Below are 21,113 nucleotides of genomic sequence, written 5' to 3' on the forward strand. Positions count from 1 at the left end.
TTATTTCAGAAACAAATGAAGTCTAGATGTTTCAGACATCTCTGACTTGGTTGCTGTTTGCTGAATAACAACATTTGTTATTGTTACAATGATGCTTCATTTTGATGCAAATAAAAAATACAAACAAAATCGCAATACAAGGACCTTCTTAGTACGTTACAAGCATTTATAGAAGCTTAGTCTCGTATCTGGTATCTAACTCAAGACAACATTTAGACCAAATAAAGCAAAAGCAAATAAAAAAATTTAATGTTTGGTGACAGAGAAATCATGTTTATTAAATATGATCATATTTGAAAGCTATGCAGCACGTAGCTAGACTTCTTTAAGACAGTTTCAGTGTCTCCTTGACCATGATGCCTATTCCATCGAAAACTTTATGAACGGGAGCATTGCACATGAAGGCAGAGGTGGTGACCAGTTTATTTTTGACATCCACGTGAGCTTCTTCCACGTCCTTGTTCACGTGTTTGCAGCCCATCTCCTTCACCACACCTGCTGTCTGAGCATATGGCCACCTGTAGAGGACAACAGACGGGCGGTCAGAACTGATGTTTGATATAAATATATATATAAACACAGACATTTGATGACTGTTTTACTCACTTTTCACACTCTTTGTCTTGTCCCACAGTGATTTCACAGCCGGGCAGGACTTTGGCAGCGAGGATGGGGGAGATGCAGCACATCCCCAGTGGTTTTCCGGCTTTGTGGAAAGCTTTGATGATCTTCTCTACATCTGGCTGAACGGTGCAGTCTTTATTCTTCACTGCCCAGTCACTCAGGTTCTTAGCCACACCAAAACCACCTGAATGTGAACACACACACACACACACACACACACGCTGGATTCATTTATCGTATCACAGAAGTGAATATATAAGAAAAGTGAAACGCAGATCATCGTCCTCTGTGAGCTTCATTTATGGCCATTTCATTCCCACCTGGAATGATGGCGGCATCAAATGCTGAAACATCTAACTTGGCCAGATCAGTCACGTCGCCCCTGGCGATGCGAGCACTTTCCTGCAGGGTGTTTCTTTTCTCATCTGTAGGTTTCCCCTCAGTGTGGTTTACAACATGCATCTGCTCTGTATTGGGAGCGAACATCTGCACCTGAAAGAAAATGTTAACATGTGAAACTTTCTTTAACCAATTGTGCTTTAGTGGGTTGGACCTTTGACAGGGGCTGCTGAAATAGTAAACAAAGAAAAATAATAACTTCTAGCTACTACTGAAGGAAGTCCTGTACGCGTGTTAAAACATACTTAAATAAACTTACTTTTGCTCCAGCACGACTCAGATGGACGAGGACAGCGGAGGCCTCGTGGACCTCTGTGCCATCATAGACTCCACAACCGGAGAGAATAACTGCAACGCGTTTTGCCATGATTCCTACAGAGCACACAAACAAAGCCCACATTGTTGATACATCTAAAGGTATTTTGAATATAGTAGATAACTTCGATAACTTTCCCTGAATCGACTACTGTACTGCATGAAGAAGCCTTTAAAATGAAACTGAATACGGCTCCTTAGACACCTGTCGCACATGTTTACACATAACATTTACTGAGCCAGGTGAGAGAAGAGTCTCAGGAGGTTGGCTGCATCCAGGTGACACCAGTGAGAAAGACTTACAGGAGGAAAGAGCAGCAAAGTGTTAACTCAACATACACAACACATGTCCACAGTTAACAGGGAAATACTTCACTGGTGTTATTAATACTGAATATACATTACAAAATACAGTCAGTGGTTTATTATGATTGAAGCCACGTCGTTTTGTAGATAAAAAAATAATATTAAATATATAATTATTATATAATTATTTAAGTGGAAGGTGTGCGGAGGCTGCTGTCTTTGTCTGCCTCTAGATGAAAGATGGTGTCCATGTTTTTCACTTCCCGGTGTTACGCACTTTTTGTTGTTGGTGAAATTCAAAACGTTTTGTAAAACAGAAAGGACGAGTTGAGTTCGGGCATCAGAAGTAAGAGACTGAGAGAGGAGGAGGAGGTCTTACTTTGTGTTTGCAGCTGATCCGTCTTTAACCTGCGCGCAGTCGAGCAGCTCGGTCCAGGTGCGTCGTGGGATCACTGAACCGCACTCTCGACTTTATAGTCTGCGTCCGCGTCTCTGCCTCCTCCCACACCCTGCTGTGCAAAGCTGACATCATGCACCAGTCACATCTCATTTCATGCTCCTATCATGATCCACATAAACTGCTGAATCATTCCTGTTTAGTTTGCAGTAAAGCCGGAAACTAGAAAGCTTTTATTGAGGGCTCTGTGTGTGGGAAATAAAAATGAATAAATAACTAAATAACATTAAATAAATAAAAGATAATTTACTTAAATGAAATAATAGTGTATGTTGTTTAGTTAATATATCTTAGATAGTTTGTAGTTTAACTAATACAAATAAATAACAGCAGTGGATAATGTTAATGTGTTGCTGCCCTAAGTAACCTGATTACCTGATAAACACACTGGGAGTTTCCTTGTGCTGGAAAAGACCTGTGCAGCTTTTCCAGGTGCTCAGGTTTCCACACGCAGCTTATCAAAATGCAGTTTCAAGTTCACCACTGTTTTTCTTTCAATGAACATTCGTTTTTAAGACAGCTAAAAACAAGATAACCATATTGGTTGTTGTCACCAAAAGAGTCAGACTGTACTGTTTATTAATTAGACTTTTAAAATGTAAAAGATGTGTAAGTTTTGCTTTGGCAGCAATAATATTATAACCACCGGCTGATGAACAATGTTATAAATGGAATGGATAATTACACTGTACTGAGAAATGCCATCATTGTTTAATTATTAATTTACTACTTAAACATATACAACTTTTTTTTTTAAAGGTAAAATCATTTCCACGATAAGATTAAGCGTGCTGCGTGGCTTTTGCTTTAACTTTTAGGTTCTCTGCTGCTTTTAGGGAACAACTTCCCATCCTGCTCTGGGAATGCTGCTCCTCATTCTTGTTGTCCTCTTAACGTGTGCAGGGTTAGTTTGGTTTTGACCAGTATTTATTAAAATCTCTCTACTTTAACCACACTCTCAACAAAACCTCCAAAAAAGGACAGATCTACTATAGAGGCATCAGCCACCTGCACAACCAGGTTGCAACATCCTGCTCCCATTGAGATTGAGTCATCAATCATCATGCCACCACCTTTAACTTTTAGTTGACTTCACTGACTCTACCTCCCAGTCTGAAACACACCTTCTACAAGCTGAAATTGTCTGTGTTTTTTCTGAGAAAGTTTTACTTTTTACACTGAGACTTCAGACAGGTCATAAATTAATTGTGTTACGGCTCCAGAGCGGGTCTCACTTCCAAAGGTAATGAAAAATACACAGTATTGTTCTGTTCAATCTGAGTAAAGCTGTTTCATTTCTTTTGGTTCTTCAAATCTTTGAGGAGCTTCAGAGCAGACACAGACAGGGGCAGAGAAATCCAGGTTTTGAGTATGATGTGCATGTACCAGAAACAGAAAGTGTCGTAAGTTCAGGAGAGGACAACACGGGAAGGTTCAGGGGGCTGCTGAAAAAGTCGGGAAGAGGCACTGGAAGCTCAACACCAGCTACCGTTTCACCTGAAGAAAGCCTGGTTCTCAGAAATGGGTCAAAGTATCAGTGCCCTGCTTTAAAATGCTGCAAGCTGTGTCATAAATATTGGATTGAAATGTGATCAACAGAGAGGTGTTTGTCAGCTGTGCTTATTTATCTCTGTGGTTTGTGCAGTCAGCTTATTGTTTATAACCACAAAGCCTCTCTCATTATTATTTGTTATACATTATAAATTACGATGTAAAATATATGCTACCTATTCATTATTGGTTTCATTCAATATGACGTTTGATATTGAATTAAATCATGATATTTTCATGCTATATATTATCCAATGACCGTCACACGCAGAACCTCATGCCAGCTGCTGTCAAGAAGTGCAACCAACAGCTGTTATGCTGTGCCATTTTTCTATCATGTGGTTAATTATAAAATGAAAAAGAGGTGATGTTGTATTTCTCATAATAATAACAGTTGATTCAAATCATCACTGACTGTCAACATCAAACGAGACCATCACTAATACTATAAAAATAGTAAACTGTAGGGATAATGCACTTGAACAATACCATCTCCATCTCCAAAAGCAACCTCTAGAGAGGGAATATACTTTTTATTAACAATACTGTGAACACACAGACTGGACATGATACTCAACTTTCACTGCTCTTAGACTAACTGAAAAAATGCATGGAGATGCAAAATTGAATGAAAACATGATTGAGAATGAAAGTTTGAAATAATTTGTTAAATACAAACTACTCACCCCCAGCTGGTCGAGGCAGATAGATCTGTGCTTCACTGTCACTTTCATTTATATTTAGTTATTTGGCAGATGTTTTTATCCAAAGTGAGGTACAAAGCAAGTAATATATCTAAGTAAAAGAGAAAAACTATAGAGTCCTCCAGGAAGAGCTGCATAACATTTAAAAAAGTGTGTGCAGAACAAATCAATTTAACAGGACAGTACTGTGACTGGTTACAAAACCATCATCCTGGAGCAGAAGTAAGGTTGGGCCAAGGTTCACCACGCTGTGAAAGACTGTGGGGCTGGCAACTAGTCAAACAACATAAGAATGAAGTTTGTTGTAATAAAATTAAGTACATACACCATTACAAGGTTCAGAAAATCGGGGGGGACTGTGGTTGTTGAGTGATCTGGTGATGTAACTCATCACTGCTTCCACAAGAGTTAAAACACTACTAAATAAAAGATAGAGCATGTAGTTAAAAGTATCTTTAAAAGTATCGTCAAGTAGAAATGTCCTGTGGATCCCTCAAGTTAAAGAGCAGCAGATCTCTGCTACTTATGAGTGTACAATTGAAAAGTCAACATCCGTGATGTTACACCTCCACGTGTACAGGGTTTTTTCTTTTTCTTTTTTTTTTACCCGGGGACGTCTTGCTCATTTGCCAAACCGCATTCTGCTTGTATTACAACAGCATGGCCCGCGTTGAAAAGGTGCTAAACTGGCTGCAGAGTTGAGCTGTCACCCGCTGAAAACATATCTGACACCTTTTGAAGTGAAAAGCACAACAAAGGAGGGACAGAACTGCAGCAGCAGGAAGGATTTGATTTTACAATTAAAGCAATTGTTCTCCTCAGTTCCCGAACATTCAGAATGTGTTGTGTAAAAGAACAATCGCATTTCAGTCTAAACATTTGACATTTGATGTACAACTTTCCATCAAATGTAGGTTTTAAATGCTTCATTCTTTTTCAGTATCAGTAAACCTTTAATTTAACTTCCTTTAACTATATAAAGGCATTTAAAGACGGTAAAAGAAGAAGAATTCATTCTCCTCATATTGTTGCTATTTCATTTTTATTAAGTGCAGTGTGTTTCTGTACATTTGTGTTATTACTACAGGTAAACAGTCACTAACCGTTACTCTTACGCAATCACCAGGGACAAGGTGAAACAAAGAAGTGTCTTGTTCCTGTCAATCAGGAATTGTTCTGTGTTTTTCTTGGCTTGCAACATAAGGAAGTGTACGAAACATGACACTGTAAATTATGAATGTTTGTGGTGGTGTTAACCTTTGTTTTTTAAAGAATGCTAAAGACAGAAATACTGTGGGGTTGACGTAGATTTCTAAGTGACACATAAATCAAATCTAGAACAGTGAACCAGACATAGACATTTGCCTCTTGTTATGTAATTCTGTCTTTCCAGCACTTTCAATGTGATGACTGAGCACAGTCATGCTTTCTTGCAGAACCTTCATGATTAAATGAATTAAAGGCCTTGAGATATGGTATTCTCTCATGAAAACAAAAACAACATGCACCAACAGTGTTTGCATGGGTTCGGGTTCGGGTACTCGGACTTTCTCTCGCCATCCAAACACTTGCAGTTAGGTTATTCGGTCACATTTCTAAGAAAGAGCAGTTTGGTTTTTGATTGATTAGTGTACAGTAATGTAGTGTTCTTCTTATTCCTTTTTCATGTTATTATTGCAAAGAGTGTCTCTCTTCTTGTCAATCATTGCTAGTTTTTCTTGGCTTGCAGCACGTGTGCTATTATGTTGTCAGTTGGTACCAGAACAGTGTCAGCAGAGCTCCAGGTCATGAATTATGAATCACAATGAACAGTCATGAGTTTCACTTTGTTGAATGTTTATTATGTCACGTTTACTTTGGCTTCATTATGTAAAGTCTATTGTACTGATTGTTACATAATCCTGTCTCTCAGTTTGATGTGATAGTAGTTCATCATCACTGGTAAAAACTGAAATGAATGAATGCACAAAGAGCACAATATTATAAAATGAAATTCTAATGTAATTTAAACCCAATACAAATGATGATTGCATGTAATGGTGAAAACGTTTTAAACAATGCAAATGCCAAAAATACTGTTTCTGTTCGCCATTGATGTAGATTTCTATATGACACATCAAGAAGAATTTACTACACTGAAGAACCAAACTTGAGATGATATTTGCGAAAGAGATTTTTTTTTTTTGTTCATTCATGTCACAGATTAATTATAGATTAATTTACAAGTGATTGGATTGGTGATTGGATATAATCTATTATTTGTTCATTAAAACAAAAATATCAGAGCAGCGCTGTTGATTACAAAGTCAGTGTCTTGTCATGCCGCTTTCTCAAAGACGCACTTAAACATTTCCTCTAAGATATGTGACAGGCCTTGCTTTGTTTTGTTCCTTTACATAATGTAAGAAAAACAAAGTGTCCTTTTCTCCGGAATCATCTACATCTTTCTGTGACTTTCCGGGCATTGCCCCTAATGAACTAAAGTTTCCTTATTTCCTTATTGTTATATAATTCTGTGTATTGTGTAATTCTTTGGGGTGATGTCAGAGGAATTTGTTTTACATTATTAGATAATATTAATGGATAAATATTAGTTATACCAACTTCAAATTGTAAAAGCATTTTGTTAACTGGTATACATGAGATTCACTCCAGCTCCTCCGATTTCTTTTTAACGTTCGTTGTTGCTCAGTGTAGAAACTCATCATGTCGCTATATTCTGTGAGTTCTGCTGTACAAAGAAGGTCCACTGAGTTTCAGGTCATACAATGATGGAGATTTTATTTAGATTGTCATTTGTTGGGTTATTCAGCTTGTATATTTAATTAGAAATTATTGTCAAGGCATTATATCAACCTGTTGCTCTGCCCTCTTGTTACTGGAGTTGCTAATTTCTCTAGACGTGTGGGAAACAAAGCTGTGACTATGTCAGTAAATTAATTATCTCTATGTGTTTGATGTACAGTTTTACTCTGTGAGGAATATTTCCACGAGGTTGTTGTTTTTGGAACTGTTCATCCATATGCAGGTCTTTGCTGTATCTTGTAATTGGCTTGGGTCAAACATTCACACAGTGTGTCCTCTGATGTTGCACCAAAGGTTGTAGAAACATTTACAGTGGCAAGAACAAGTATGTGAACCTCCTGGAATTTCATTCAATGAAATTCATTTCATTTTCTACATTAATTTGTCATGAAATGTGATCTAATAATTATATGACACTGAGAACAAGTCATGACTAAAATTAACCATGATAGTGAGTTTGAGTGCTTTTCTGTGTTTTTTGATTGATTAGTGTACAGTAACAAAGTGTTCTTCTTATTCCTTTTAATGTTATTATTGCAAAGAGTGTCTCTCTTCTTGTCAATCATTGCTAGTTTTTCTTGGCTTGCAGGAAGTGGGCTATTATTTTTTCAGTTGGTACCAGAACAGTGTCAGCAAAGCTCCAGGTCATGAATTATGACTCACAATCAACATTCATGAGTTTCACCTGTTTGTTGAATGTTCAGTATGTCACTATATAAAGTCTATTGTACTGATTGTTACATAATCCTGTCTCTCAGTTTGATGTAATAGTCGTTCATCATCACTGGTAAAAACTGATTTGACTTTGGCACACTGGAGATTTCCTAGAGGACCTGATTGTTACATAGTGTTCATAAACTTATACATCTTGAAGAATATTGTCCTCTGATGTTGCACCAAAAGTGGTAGAAACACTTACGGTGGCAAGAACAAGTATGTGAACCTTTTGGAATTTCATAGTTTTCTGCATTAATTTGTCATAAAATGTGATCTGATCTTCATCTATGTGCCTAAAATAATAACACAATAAAATCAGATCTTTTATTATATTTATATATATTATATTATATTATATTAAGAACAACCATAAAAGGAAAAAATATGTGAACCCTTGAAACCCCCCACCACCACCACCAGCAGCAATAACCTTAACTCAAAGTAAGGTAAAATGTCAATTTAGAGAATATTTAGATAATTACATGACCCTAAGAACAAGTCATGATTTCAAGAAAAGCTATATATGTATGTGTATATGTAACATGCCTCTGTTATTTTAATGCAGTGTTTGCGTTACCACTCATTCACCATGACTCAACATTAGTCTTACATAACATTCAGAGATTCAAGAAACAAAGAAGCGTCTTGTTCTGCCAAAGGCCAAAAGCCTCATGAGTCATTTATTACTACAAATCCAAAGTTTCTTTTTAAATGTATTTTCATTATCTATTTGTATTGTTTGAAAAGAAAGTGCCAGGGATCAGAAAGCCATTTCCTTGTGTTATATAAAATTCTGGTACACTGAAGAAAAATATTTCATTTCCTCATAGTGGTCATGTGGGAGGTTTCTATTATTGTTGTCTTTCTCATGGTTAGGCAGAACTTCCAATCTCGTACCTCCGCCAATCATCCACAGCTTGTTGGATAGCATTGTTACTGTCTGAAACTCATCTTACATTAAATTTCATTTGTAAACCTGTGATATAAAATATATGATAATTTTTTTATCAATAGCATAAGATAGGATGTTTTTAACATGCAACAATAATTTTTTAAGGCTGTCAATATCTGGCTTTTTTCTGATGCCATATAAACTGTATACTTAATTCCCATTCTGTGCGAGATGGTGTGTGGAGTGTGGATACAGGGTATACGATGGAGCTGGGTAAATTTTGCTATCATTGGTTTTACAGTTTGCACGACAGACTAAGAGAAGGAAATAAAAACCCTTTACCTCTTCAGGATGGACAGACATGCAATAGATACCGTGTTTAAATGATATAAGTCATCCTCAAAATAAAGGCAAAGCAATAATTATACAAGAAGTAAAACATAAATAAAATAATAATGGATAAGTAAATATTAGTAAAGAGTTATAATTACAGAAACAAATTTAACTAACTAAATATTTTATCTATTTTATATATAACATTGGTAAACATAAACATTATTATAAACACATGTATTATGCACATAGTTAATTAACTTAAACTGTGCCAACTCTGAAATTATCTCTTGACAAAATACCAGCCTAAGAGTACTTGTACGTTGTAGTATGTTGGCTGTGATTATCCCTCTAGACATGGGTGCATTATACTGAGAAAGATGGTTGTGCAGCTTTAGCTGTCTTAAAGGATTAGTAATATTAAATCAATGAAGACAATGTGAGGTCTCTGTCATTGCTGTGGATCAGCACCATGGACAGCACTCTGCACTGCACCTTCCAACATGTCTTGGCTGTAATCACCACATTTAGTTTTAAGCGTTGTAAATGGAGATTTAAGTCAGGTATTGGTGATTTACATATTTAGGTGGATAGAGGCCATCCGCATTCAGCAGGTTCAGCTGTCCCCAGAAAGAAATTTTAGTTTTCAATAAAGCCAAATCCCTGGTCACTTCAGTAATGTAAAAGCCAGTGATTCAGTGAAGCCAGAAGGAGAAGGAGCAGATCAGAGCAGTTCACAATCTCGCTGAAATCATGATGTTCCTCATGGGAAGCAGGAGGAAGAAAGAGGTACCTTATAAGAAGTATAAAGTTGCTGTTTAAGAGATAACCTCTGTGGCTGCTGGTGGCAGCTGATTTATTTTTCTATGGTGAATGCAACATGTTAACACACAAAAAAACACAAATAGTGGCAGGAAATATGTTTAAATTGCTTGTATTTGTTTCTTTATTAAAGAAAACATTTTTTAACATGTTGAAAGAATCCTTTACATTTCATTTTTCAGATAGGTCTTATATTACATTAGATGATACATGTCAAATAAAAATTTTGTTAAGGACATAAAAATTACAATAGTGAGATTTAAATTACACAGCAGACAATTGTAACAAGAATCAATTGATACACTGAATATAATTGTTTTGTTATATTTGCTATTTTATTACTTTTTATTTTTAATTAAAGTAGCCCTAAGAAATATAGAAGCTGTAATAAACCATTATGGATAAGACAAACATTTCAGAACAATTACACCATCGTGCTCTTTACTTTGTCAAAGATCTGCCAGATCTTTGCTGCAGGGACACAGCCTTCCCTCACAATGGTGATTGTCCCTGTGGAAAAAGTGGAACCAGTTTAAATGAATCCATATTGTTTAGAAAAAGTTAAGATGATTAAGAATTTAGTTTTTTACCTTCATCAATCTTCACACAGTTGACCACAGTGGAGGCGACAACTTCATTAGAGTCCCCGTCACACAGAACCCCTTGGATCTTGTGTCCAAGTCGACTAAGAAAACATAAATGGTGGCAGAGGTGTAAGTGAATGTGCAAAGCCCTCATGTTTATCTGATCTAAAAAGGACATTAAATACTGGCAAAGAGTCATGGCAGAGAGTCATTCTATTAGAGACACTGGCTCTGGGTCACTTACTTGATGACCATGCTGTGGTGGGTGCTGTCTGCTTCTCCACTGGGATTGGCTGAGGTTATGGCAAGGGGTCCAGTGATGTTACATAGGTGGGCGGTCACAGTGTGATCAGGGACACGGATCATGATAGTGTCCCTGGTACCAACACGGTCATAAGCTGGTCCCACTCCTACAAAGAGTCAATTAAAAGTTGAGGTGCAGTCAGTACTCCAAGCTATGTCACAGACATTTAACTGCAGCAGTCAGGCTCTGTTTACCTAGTTTGAACAGCCATTCTCCTTTGTTGACGATGCAGCTGATGCCTCCAGGATACACGTTCCTCATAAACTCCCAGAGCAGAGGACTGAAGGGAGGATTTGTCTCAACCAGCTGGTCCACACTAGAGATGCAAATACAGACTGGCTTCTCTGCTGGTCTGTCCTAGAGAGAGTCCCAGTTAAAAGGTTCATGAGCTTCTGAGAAAGTTGACAGATTAAAAGTTTGATTTAACCTAAGCTTTTTCTTACTTTAATGTTATAGATTTTCTCTATAGCCTGGGGGTTCTTGCAGGAGGCAGCCAGGGCATACACTGTGTCTGTGGGAATACCACACACTCCTCCTTCCTCTAGAAGACCAGCAATCTTCACGAGACCACTGGTCAGATGGGAATTTGCCACTGGACATGGAAGCTCTGCAGCAGACTCCTTCTTCACTCTCTCCTAACAAAGGCAACATAAGAGGGACACAGCTATAAAATAATACAACCAAAATATTCTAGATCAGAGGAAGTGTGCAAGAAGAAACCTCTGATTCATTACCTTTAGTAGGGCAGGGCCCATAGGCAGCAACCTCTGTGAGAAGATACAGTTGACCAGTGATGCCAGAGCTCCATATACAGAAATGATTGAAAGCAGTGCAAGCATGGCCACTGTGAAAAGAAATATATTAACACAAATCTAAATCATTTAGATTAGATTGGATAGATTATTAGAAAGTAAGTAAGTCTCTCCTTACTTTCTAGTTGATACGGTAGTCGACTCAAGGTAGACAGCAGGAAACAGACCAGAACAACCTCCATGATTGTTGTTAGAAACAGCAACACCAGGTTCCGGTAGGCAGCTGATAAAAACAATGGACAGAATGAGACCTGAGTCAAAACATTACTCTTATATGAAAAAGCAATGTTGTTGACCTTACCAATCAACATGAGGAAACCATTAATAACCAGGAAGGCAATGGCTCCTGCTGCAAAACCGTATGCTGCCTCTGTAGATAGCTGCAGGAAGTTACCTAAAAGATGTGCGAATTTAGATTATTGCAAAATTCAATCACAACAAATATAATCACAAGTTTGAACCAACATACCTGCAAATCTAAACCAGGTCCAGGTTGCCCACACTGCTACATAGATAGATGAGATGACAGATCCAAAACGGCCACCGCCTGTAACTTGCAGCCGACTGACATAGACCTGAACGATAGCTCCAGAGATAAGAACCCAAGGGACAGTCAGATGCAGGAAGGCAGGATTTGTACTAGAGCCACTCGTATGGAGGGCTGAGAGAGCAGCAACCCCATTTAAAAGGTAGAACAGGGAGTCTGAAACCTGGCCAGTTTGGGCCGGTACCTCCTCTTCTCCCTGTTTAGACCAGCAGCAATGCAAAACTGCCTTCATCTGAGCAGTGGACACGGGCTGCGGGCCTACAGGGATGAGAGATTTCTCTGCTATGGTGTTGATCAGACGTGAGACGGTACCATAGAGGGAGGCTGCAGTGAACAGGGAACAAGCTACACCAAAGAAGATGTAGTAACTCTGCTGAGGGATCTGAGGGATTGTGGACACAGTGAGCAGCACAAACAGCAGGTTATGGATCACTTCCAGGACGTCCATGTTCAGGCTTCCCACACAGAGCACCAAGCCTGCCACCACAAAGAACCAGTTTCCTACCATTGCTTGTCTCGCTGAGTTCACTGTACTGTGCTCCACAATCACGGCAGATACCACAAACTCATCCCACGCCTTGATCAGCCAATACGTAGCATGAAGACCAAACTTTGTGGTGTGGTAGCAGTCTTGGCGCAGATAGGCGTAGTAGCTAGAAAACAGCTGGGCAGCTGTGACAATTGAGACCCAGGCAGCTCCTAAACCAAAAGACTTCATGTACCCAAAGCTGTAGAAAGCAAAGATGAAGGGAGCAACAGTGTCACAGAAGAAACCCAAGGCCATTGGCTCTGCATATTTTGTGTTTTTCTTCTTCTCTTGACCAATACTCTGAGCACTTGCTGAGTTGGCGGTCCCTAACAGGAGAACATTAAAGAGGGGGGTACCAAAGCCTTTGAGCACTAGACGCTGAGTCAGACCTTTGACGAGCAGTGCAGCTGAACCGTAAATGGCAAAAACCAGAATGAGCAGCTCCAGAACCCCAGAGACCACAAGAGCCCAGGAGCCCCCCACCACACCTACTGCTTCAAAAATCAAGGTGGCTGTGATGGCTCCAAAAACAAAAGGCATGATGTAGTTGACTGTAGCAGAGCAGAAGGCCAAGAGGAAGGACAAAAGGATGTAGGGGACAAGACCAGCAATTGCTGACTCTTTTATGGACAGAAACAGAGGACAAACTGCATCAGAGGTGGCATTCAGGCAGATATTGCTTTGCACAACAGTGGAAAGGGACGCGTTGTTTGTCGTGAGATGTTGTGCAAATGCTGCGGTCTGAGTTTCAGTCGAGGCACCAAAGTAGATTCGAGTTGCACCATAACTGCTCCAAAGAGCAGCATAGCTGATGAAGGCAGTGCCACTTAGATGATCATATTTTCTGAAGGACAGCAGTCCAGCCACCACTTGGCATATACCACCAATGAGGATAAGATGAACACCTGCAAAATAGCTCTAAATTAGTATATAATTATGTTATGCTACATTTTAAATCTACTATATCGAAGACATTTACTAGAGGTTTTACCTGCGAGGATGTTCTCCACCCCGACTGGGGGGTTGCCAGTCCGAGCTGAGTTGAAGTTCTGCAGAAGTACGAGGAATGCACTGATCCCATTGGATAGCATTCCCAACACTCCTGGTTCACCATAGAAACTGGCTGGAAACCCGTCTGATGTTGCCATAATGTCTTTGTCTCTGGAGTTTTATCAGAACAACTGACAAAAAAATAAAAAAATATATAATGACAATACAATATTTAATTAATTTATTGTTGCAGTTAATTTTCCTATGAGAAATCATCAAACTGGCTTGCCTCAGTCTGTCACAAAAAAACATTCCTACATGGTAAAATAAATTTTAACTGTTTACCATAACGCAAAAAACATAAAGTCCAAAGTTGAACTTTTCTTTCCTTCAACCCCGAGCTGTTTCAGAAATGTGAGTCTGTCTCTGCAGTCATGGGCAAACACACTCTTGTAGTAAAACTGTTGTAGGAAACAGTTTTCAAAGTTTCTCTTTAAATAATTTGACAACAAGTTTTTCACAGAAATAACCCTAAACAGTCAGTTAAAAGTTTTGTATTGCTATTGAATAGCATGGTAATCTTAAAAAAAAACTTAAATCATAATGAATATCATCATCATCATTATTATGTATGAAGTGTGGAAATAAAGCCTTACTTGTTCAAGATGCCTGCATAGATGAAGTGCCCTGAAGTAGGGATGCAGGTGTGGCATTAATAGGAGTGGTTGTGGGAGGGGTTCACTGAAATATTCTTTAAATAACATACATTCAGCATTATGACACATTATGTAACCTCTTAGAAAATACATTCCTTTCCTTTTTCAGCCTCTTCTTCCTGTGCTGGTGATGCTAATTATGCTGATGAAGAGCACAATGGAAATTCTTCCCTGAATACCTGCTCTTCCTTGTTCCTTTATCGTGATCATTGCCAAACCTCGGGCAATATAAGGCAGTCACCTACCAACCCCAAAACAGCACTGTCAACCTCCTGACTGCAAAACTCCAGTACCAACACAGACGAGAGAAAAGACAAAGACAGAAGACGGTGACAGAAGCGCCAGAGTGAAACCATGATGTCCAAATTTCAGGTAAAAGATAAACATTTTTGCAGATCATTTAAATTAAATGAACACAAGCGTTATTACATGGTCACATCCTTACATCCGACTCTTGACCATCAAAATTATTATTATAATTTTGATTGTTTGATGTTATACACATTTTTTATCTTTCTATAGGTTTTCTTTGTTCTTTCTGAGTTTTGTTTTCTATTTGTCATGGTGGGGTTCTTTCCTTTCTTTAGAAACAGAGAGCAACTGTAATCTAAGAGGGAATCTAACAAAGCCTGCATTAAATGTTGAACATATCACACATATTACACCATGTCATTTTCCATTAGGGAAGGCTGATTTAAACAATGTACTTTTGTCTGACAATGAACTTATAAAATGACTGCATATGTCCACATTAAATAACTGATCTGAGGTTCTCCCTAGTAGCTTACAGATGTATTCAACTTCAATATCTGTGTTCCACAGAAAACCATTAGACCATTGTGGGCTGTCAGGGGACTGCATAAGTCTGCACTAAAAGGTAAACCACACATTGATAGTTCATTATTACCCTGAGAATAATGTGTAATATTGTGTTTTTTTTTACTTTTTTATTACAATTAATACTGTAACAAATAATTTTAGGTAATTTTGAAACTCATATTCTCATAATCAACTCATATTGACTTCCTCTTGCACACTGTTGTTGTTTCTACTAAATGTATTTTTCAATGAATCATTCCTTTGCCCCTGCAGTTCTGAAGGAACCCGCCCCTGAGGACACAGTCACAGCCACCTTTGGGAAGTTCATCAGTGACATAAAGCCCCAGCACCTGTCCTCTGTTGTGCTTCACCGCAGCAAACGCATGGTCCTGGACAGCATTGGTGTTGGACTGATTGGCAGCACGACTGAGGTGTTTGAACTGGCCCTGCAGCACTGCCAGGTGAGTCAGAGGGGAATGGAACAAGATCAAAAATAACGTTTTACTGTGGTTTTTTTATGACGAGACAATGGCAAAGTTACAAGCAAATGCTGGATCGTACATATTTAAAAGTCAGAAGTCAAATGCTTTAGGCTTATAAATGCTATTAGTAATGGTTAAAAGTTTTATTTTGAAAGTCTGTGTACACTAGGCGATGATTTTGTGACATTTTTATTTAATTACACTTCCCTGTTTAACCATCTGTCTTGTCCCCTCAGCACATGTATGCTCCTGATGACATCAGCTCTGTATACGGACGCAGGGACACCAGGCTCTCCCCAACACTAGCAGCATTTGTTAATGGAGTGGCTGTGAGTACAAATTAGTTGAACAGATATTGGTTGAACCATATTTTCAGACGCACTGAACCTATTACCGCAACCAAACTATGACTTTTTATATTCAATTATGGCACAGCTTTGGCAGCCAAACACAAGGGCTTGATGAAAAAGTTGTTTCCTTTCTGCAGACTCACTCCATGGACTTTGATGACACATGGCACCCTGCCACTCATCCCTCAGGAGCCGTACTTCCTGCTGTGTTAGCACTGAGTGACATGATGCCTGCTAACAGTAAACCAACTGGCCTGGACTTCCTGCTGGCCTTTAATGTTGGCATTGAAATCCAAGGTCGACTGATGAGGTTTTCTAATGAGGCCCGCAACATCCCAAAGAGGTGAGCACTTCAGATTGTGTAACAGAAACTGTACTTAACCAGTTCCTTGTTCAGTTGTAGTTTACATGCTTATAGAAGAACACCACTGCCAGTAAATGTCTGCTAACATGTTTAATTAATTAAGTGTCTTTTAAAAGCTGTGGAGCTTGCAACAAAATTGCAGCAGTGACTGTCAAAGGTCTGCAGGACTAAGTCTGCTAATTCTAAGGAGGATAAGGAGAAAATCACAGTCATTGTCACCAATGCTACTAACTTAGTATGTATATGCATAGTGGAAATGTCTGTCACAGCTTGGAAGTGGACACAACACGGAAAAGCTCTAGTAGTGATATCAGTGAGCTGTAGAAACGTTGTTATAATGCTCATGAACCAGACACAGCACTGTGGGTAGTATTAGCACAAATAGCTATTTGAAGAAGAATATTACACAGGACTGAAGTAACTAAATGTCTTTTAAAAGTGAAAGTTGTATCCACTTTATGCAACAGACACTTTTACACACTGAAGATCAGCTGTAACCACAATGATGGAGAACGCCTATTTAAAAATGTTTTTAGTTTATTTTGTTGCACGACTAAACAGTTATAAAACATCTGTCCAAAGTCACAGACACTCAGTCTCTTTCTATGTTCTTCATCATCAGGTTTCACCCTCCCACTGTGGTAGGGACCATGGGAAGTGCAGCTGCCTGTGCTCGCCTCCTGTCCTTGAATCCCTACCAGTGCAGTCACGCCTTGGCCATAGCTGCTTCTCTGTCTGGAGCCCCAATGGCTAATGCCGCCACCCAGTCTAAACCCCTCCACATTGGTAATGCTTCACGCTTGGGGCTGGAGGCCGCTCTGCTGGCTTCCCGGGGCCTAGAGGCCAGTCCTCTGGTCCTGGATGCTGTTGCAGGAGTGGCTGGGTTTAACGCTTTTTATGAAGACTATGTGCCAAAGCCTTTACAATCACCCAATGATAACGGCCATCTGTTCCTGCTAGAGGAGCAGGACATGGGCTTTAAGCGCTTCCCCGCCCATCTGGGGATGCACTGGGTGGCAGATGCTGCAGCCTCTGTCCATGAGCTTCTTGTGGGAGCTGGTCCTGGCACAGTCTCCCCAGCTCAAGTCCAAGACATCCTGCTCAGAGTCCCCAAGTCCAAATACATCAACAGGCCTTTCCCTGAGTCTGAGCACGAGGCACGCCACTCCTTCCAGTTCAATGCTTGCAGTGCTCTCCTAGATGGCGAGGTGACAGTGCAGTCCTTCACACCTGCCTCCATGAACCGCCCTGACCTGCTCGCTCTGCTGAGCCGTGTTCGTGTGGAGCATCCCCACGACAACCCAGCTAATTTCAACCGCATGTACGGCGAAGTCCAGGTGACGACTGTTGGTGGAGACGTTCTGACGGGACGCTGCAACACTTTCTACGGTCACTGGCGCAACCCACTGACCAATGAAAGCCTGATAAAGAAGTTCAGAAACAATGCAGGAGTGGTGCTTCCCTCTGAGAAGGTGGAGAGTCTGATTGATGTGGTGGAGGAGCTGGACAGAGTGGTCGACTGCAGAGCCCTTCTCTCTCAGCTTCAATGAACATTTACAGACATGCACAGTGACAACAAAACTGAAATGATTGTACATAAATAAGTAAAAATACAATTAACAATAAGATGTATTTAGAATTACATATTAATGCTTTGAAATATAATCTGTCCATATTAAATTAAAACACCTAACTTAAAATTTTGCCTACTATTGTCTCATATAACACCTTTACTGTTACATGATGAACCTTTAGCCCACTACAGTGTACATTACAATTGTTTTTCCTAATGGTTGTCGTTTTTAGTGTTAAAAAACATTCATTGAGCCATGTTAGAATATATTTATCTAATCTGTATTGTGCTAAATTATCTCAGTATTTTATTTAGAAATCAACATTAAAAGTTGTGTATTGTTACACTACAAAATACACACACCTGCATTTCTGTTTGTTTTTGTTTTAATAAAACTACTTAAAGTAAGGAGATTTTATGCTAAGGAGAAACAATCTTTGGCTTAAAATAATCAGAACATATGCAGAGCAAGAAAAAACTTCATGGTTAAATAATTATAGAGGTGTTTTTAAAATAACAAGCGAGATGTTTTAATAGAATTAGAATATGTGGCAATAAGTCAGGAGGAAATAGGTGTTTACCCTGGAGGACCCTGTGTCATGCAAATGTCCAGCTCAGTCCTCAGGCCTGAAGAGGAAGAAGAACTTAGTGAAGACTCCATTAGCTACATTATTAGTGATATTAGTGATATAGTATAAGTGAGCAGTCAAAGTTTAAAAGCATCTCTTCAGTTAAGAACATGCCAGATGGGAAGTACACTAACTAAAATAACTACCTGTACTAATTTATTAATGTCAATAAGGTCTCACCTTACCGGGTGTTTGTGTCCATTTTAATTTCTACCTTCCTCCGTAATTAAATATATTTGTTACACCTAAGAAACATTTGACGTGTATAAAGTTCATGTTAGTTTCATGTGGTCACTGGAACAATGTGAAACAATAAGAGTTTTGAAAAAAAAGAGGCCTTCACAAGAGCTTTATGCGAAGACCCCATCTTCAGATTCAATTTGCTTTTTGTGTTTCAGACTTCACAGAATTAAAAGGTTCCCTTGAAGCAGTAAGAGAAACTGGCTTTTAAATGATGGTTCTTTCCATTTCCTGGCTATTAATAACCCACCTTACACTCGTCCATCCATCAGCAGTGGAATAAGCCATGTTTGACACACATATAACTGTTTGTCTTAACAGAACGCTCAGGTTATTTCACTTCGTATGCTGAATTCTGAGTTTTATTGTCCTTTTTCCACACATGATCAAAATAGTAACCATTGGTGAAGCGAACTACAACATATGATGTTATCCATCCAACTCTAAATGCATTTATTACTTAAACTTAAGTGATTTTGGTCCCAAAACATTATAGCTCTACAAACACAGACCCAGTGCACAGAGGGGTACTGTATTTCTCATGTGCACAATCAAAGCCAAACGACTCTCAAGATGATCCCTCGGACGCTGACTCCTTATAGTTTGACACTTCAATGAGATTCTGGTCTGGATCTCTGAAGTACAGTGAGATGATTGTCCCCACAGCCCCAGTGCGCTCCACCGGACCTTCTTCTATCTCGACTCCACAAACCTGGAGAGAAGCAACAAGACGCTGACACTGAACTTTCCATCTCAAAGTAAAAAAAAAAGAAAAGAACGGACAGCATGTAGGACTGAGTGAAGTACCTTGAGATGTGCAGCGACTGTGGCCAGAGGGGTTGTGGTGATGAGGCACAGGTCGGCAGAGCCTGACGTTGGATGCTTGGCTTTGGGCTCAAACTCCTGTCCCAGCTGGTGAAGGTTAAACTTCTGCTGGCCAAAACTCAGAGCCTTACGGTTTCCCTAAAAATTGCAGTGGCAAAGGTGGCAGGTATGAGTGTTTAGAAGTTCCTGAGAAACCCAAAGTCCCTGAAAACTGAGTGGAGAGCACTTCATGCACTCAACGCCTGCCATCTAGTGGACTTTCCCTGGCACCAGAAGCTCATATTCACTTGGACAATGATTAGATAACTATAGGACACGTTAGGCAGAAAAAAAGATAAATGTAAAATAATGTATGGGTAATAAATATTATGATGCATGTATTTGTAATCTGTAACGAGCTGTAAATAACAATTATCATCATGATCATTACCTTGAAAGTGGAGACGTCCATACCCAGCACTGACGTGTAAAAGCTGATGGTGTCTGGGACACTTTTCACTGTTAGGACCAGATGGTCGAGATGGCTCAGTTCAACCGGACATGTTCTTTTGAATCTAACAGCTCCTGTTGTCTGAGTGGGGAGCGTCTGAACACAGGGTGAGGAGAGTGCATGTGAGGATTACTTGATACTGACCATGTTTCCAAAAGCAGCAGGAGCCTCGACAGCTCCACCGTGCGGTGAGTGTCTGACACACCCAGTGAGCACCTGGAGGGTCACAAGTCCATATGGCTCTGGAATGACCCACTTCATATTAAGACATTACCTCCAGTTCAAGAATATAACTACAGGTGCACAGGTCATGTGTATGACCCACTTTGAAGTCTGCGATCTAACCCACCGCGAAAGGGAAACAAACGAGTGTTACGGCTGTTTCCATCGTAAATAAGTAGCGTGCGAGAGGAAAGGTGGCGAGAAATGATGAAGGTTGTTCATGAAATTAGAGGAAAACAACTAAAATAATTTACCTTAAAGCAGATTCTCTGGAAATGCGACAAACGGCTTCCGACTACCCGGAGCGCCATCCTGGACGAACCTGAAAGCGACACTTCCTTGTTTTTCCCGAGCAGTCAGTGAAGTGGCCGCAGCAGCAGCAGCAGCGTCACTCTCCGGTCCGAGCTTTAAATGTAAGTTTAAATCACGACCACTCTCATTTCAGAGCTTATCAAAACATGCTACTGAAGCAGACGTCCTACAAGGCTATTATATTGTTCTATGTGCAAACTGGAAATTAATGCATGGAAGTTGGGTTAATTAATAATTAATAATAATAAATGAATATTACTTCACCAGGTGAAAGGTGTCTAATGCCTCATAAATGATAACAGCCATCATCACACTCCTAATTCAGTCATACAGCTCAACTTTAAGGCTTTTTCTTTAAGCCTGTGTTTGTTTTAGCATGTTCGAACATCAAACTGAACAG

The 21,113-nt window shown here is 39.5% G+C and overlaps 4 protein-coding genes across 5 annotated transcripts; 1 reads left to right on the forward strand and 3 right to left on the reverse strand.

Annotated features, from left to right (window-relative positions):
* Nucleotides 1-231: 231 nt before the first annotated feature.
* On the reverse strand, nucleotides 232-2,155 carry si:ch211-153b23.5 (glutamine amidotransferase-like class 1 domain-containing protein 3A, mitochondrial). The gene is made up of 5 exons (XM_026357705.1): nucleotides 2,024-2,155; nucleotides 1,283-1,395; nucleotides 945-1,116; nucleotides 607-808; nucleotides 232-518 (listed from the first exon to the last, which is right to left on the reverse strand). Exons 2-5 carry the CDS (start codon nucleotides 1,388-1,390, stop codon nucleotides 326-328), a joined length of 675 nt encoding a protein of 224 aa, XP_026213490.1. The 5' UTR covers nucleotides 1,391-1,395; nucleotides 2,024-2,155; the 3' UTR covers nucleotides 232-325.
* A 7,926-nt stretch (nucleotides 2,156-10,081) lies between these two features.
* Nucleotides 10,082-14,413, reverse strand: LOC113160441. 2 transcript variants are annotated; one of them, XM_026357700.1, is made up of 11 exons: nucleotides 14,348-14,413; nucleotides 13,693-13,882; nucleotides 12,095-13,606; nucleotides 11,927-12,019; nucleotides 11,744-11,848; nucleotides 11,548-11,657; nucleotides 11,257-11,448; nucleotides 11,008-11,170; nucleotides 10,754-10,919; nucleotides 10,516-10,610; nucleotides 10,082-10,435 (listed from the first exon to the last, which is right to left on the reverse strand). In XM_026357700.1, the coding sequence occupies exons 2-11, from the start codon at nucleotides 13,847-13,849 to the stop codon at nucleotides 10,350-10,352; spliced, it is 2,679 nt and encodes an 892-aa protein (XP_026213485.1). In that variant the 5' UTR covers nucleotides 13,850-13,882; nucleotides 14,348-14,413; the 3' UTR covers nucleotides 10,082-10,349. The 2 variants fall into 2 exon arrangements, with proteins under 2 accessions (XP_026213485.1, XP_026213486.1); XM_026357701.1 differs by lacking the exon at nucleotides 14,348-14,413 and adding an exon at nucleotides 14,037-14,286.
* Nucleotides 14,414-14,692: 279 nt separating this feature from the next.
* LOC113160443 (cis-aconitate decarboxylase-like) lies at nucleotides 14,693-18,353 on the forward strand. Its single transcript, XM_026357703.1, has 6 exons — nucleotides 14,693-14,779; nucleotides 15,230-15,284; nucleotides 15,500-15,687; nucleotides 15,945-16,037; nucleotides 16,196-16,401; nucleotides 17,045-18,353. Exons 1-6 carry the CDS (start codon nucleotides 14,762-14,764, stop codon nucleotides 17,970-17,972), a joined length of 1,488 nt encoding a protein of 495 aa, XP_026213488.1. The 5' UTR covers nucleotides 14,693-14,761; the 3' UTR covers nucleotides 17,973-18,353.
* An 851-nt stretch (nucleotides 18,354-19,204) lies between these two features.
* On the reverse strand, nucleotides 19,205-20,748 carry glod5 (glyoxalase domain containing 5). Its single transcript, XM_026357706.1, has 4 exons — nucleotides 20,656-20,748; nucleotides 20,120-20,275; nucleotides 19,672-19,827; nucleotides 19,205-19,576 (listed from the first exon to the last, which is right to left on the reverse strand). Exons 1-4 carry the CDS (start codon nucleotides 20,710-20,712, stop codon nucleotides 19,433-19,435), a joined length of 513 nt encoding a protein of 170 aa, XP_026213491.1. The 5' UTR covers nucleotides 20,713-20,748; the 3' UTR covers nucleotides 19,205-19,432.
* Between the last annotated feature and the right edge of the window lie 365 nt (nucleotides 20,749-21,113).

Source organism: Anabas testudineus, chromosome 10 (genome assembly GCF_900324465.2).
Source record: "Anabas testudineus chromosome 10, fAnaTes1.2, whole genome shotgun sequence".
Classification (NCBI taxonomy): domain Eukaryota; kingdom Metazoa; phylum Chordata; class Actinopteri; order Anabantiformes; family Anabantidae; genus Anabas; species Anabas testudineus.

What these genes read in the sequence shown, in the direction of transcription:
- si:ch211-153b23.5 (XM_026357705.1), bottom strand. Translation starts at nt 1,390, where the DNA reads ATGGCAAAACGCGTTGCAGTTATTCTCTCCGGTTGTGGAGTCTATGAT. An exon ending in TGAGTCGTGCTGGAGCAAAA is followed by an intron (nt 1,117 to 1,282) that starts GTAAGTTTATTT and finishes ATTTTCTTTCAG; the next exon opens with GTGCAGATGTTCGCTCCCAA. An exon ending in TGATGCCGCCATCATTCCAG is followed by an intron (nt 809 to 944) that starts GTGGGAATGAAA and finishes GTTCACATTCAG; the next exon opens with GTGGTTTTGGTGTGGCTAAG.
- LOC113160441 (XM_026357700.1), bottom strand. Translation starts at nt 13,849, where the DNA reads ATGGCAACATCAGACGGGTTTCCAGCCAGTTTCTATGGTGAACCAGGA. An exon ending in AGAATGGCTGTTCAAACTAG is followed by an intron (nt 10,920 to 11,007) that starts GTAAACAGAGCC and finishes GACTCTTTGTAG; the next exon opens with GAGTGGGACCAGCTTATGAC. An exon ending in CTGTGTGAAGATTGATGAAG is followed by an intron (nt 10,436 to 10,515) that starts GTAAAAAACTAA and finishes CTTTTTCCACAG; the next exon opens with GGACAATCACCATTGTGAGG.
- LOC113160443 (XM_026357703.1), top strand. An exon ending in GCATAAGTCTGCACTAAAAG is followed by an intron (nt 15,285 to 15,499) that starts GTAAACCACACA and finishes TTGCCCCTGCAG; the next exon opens with TTCTGAAGGAACCCGCCCCT. An exon ending in CATTTGTTAATGGAGTGGCT is followed by an intron (nt 16,038 to 16,195) that starts GTGAGTACAAAT and finishes TCCTTTCTGCAG; the next exon opens with ACTCACTCCATGGACTTTGA.
- glod5 (XM_026357706.1), bottom strand. Translation starts at nt 20,712, where the DNA reads ATGGCGCTCCGGGTAGTCGGAAGCCGTTTGTCGCATTTCCAGAGAATC. An exon ending in TCCAGAGAATCTGCTTTAAG is followed by an intron (nt 20,276 to 20,655) that starts GTAAATTATTTT and finishes CCCTGTGTTCAG; the next exon opens with ACGCTCCCCACTCAGACAAC. An exon ending in TGGACGTCTCCACTTTCAAG is followed by an intron (nt 19,828 to 20,119) that starts GTAATGATCATG and finishes TGCAATTTTTAG; the next exon opens with GGAAACCGTAAGGCTCTGAG.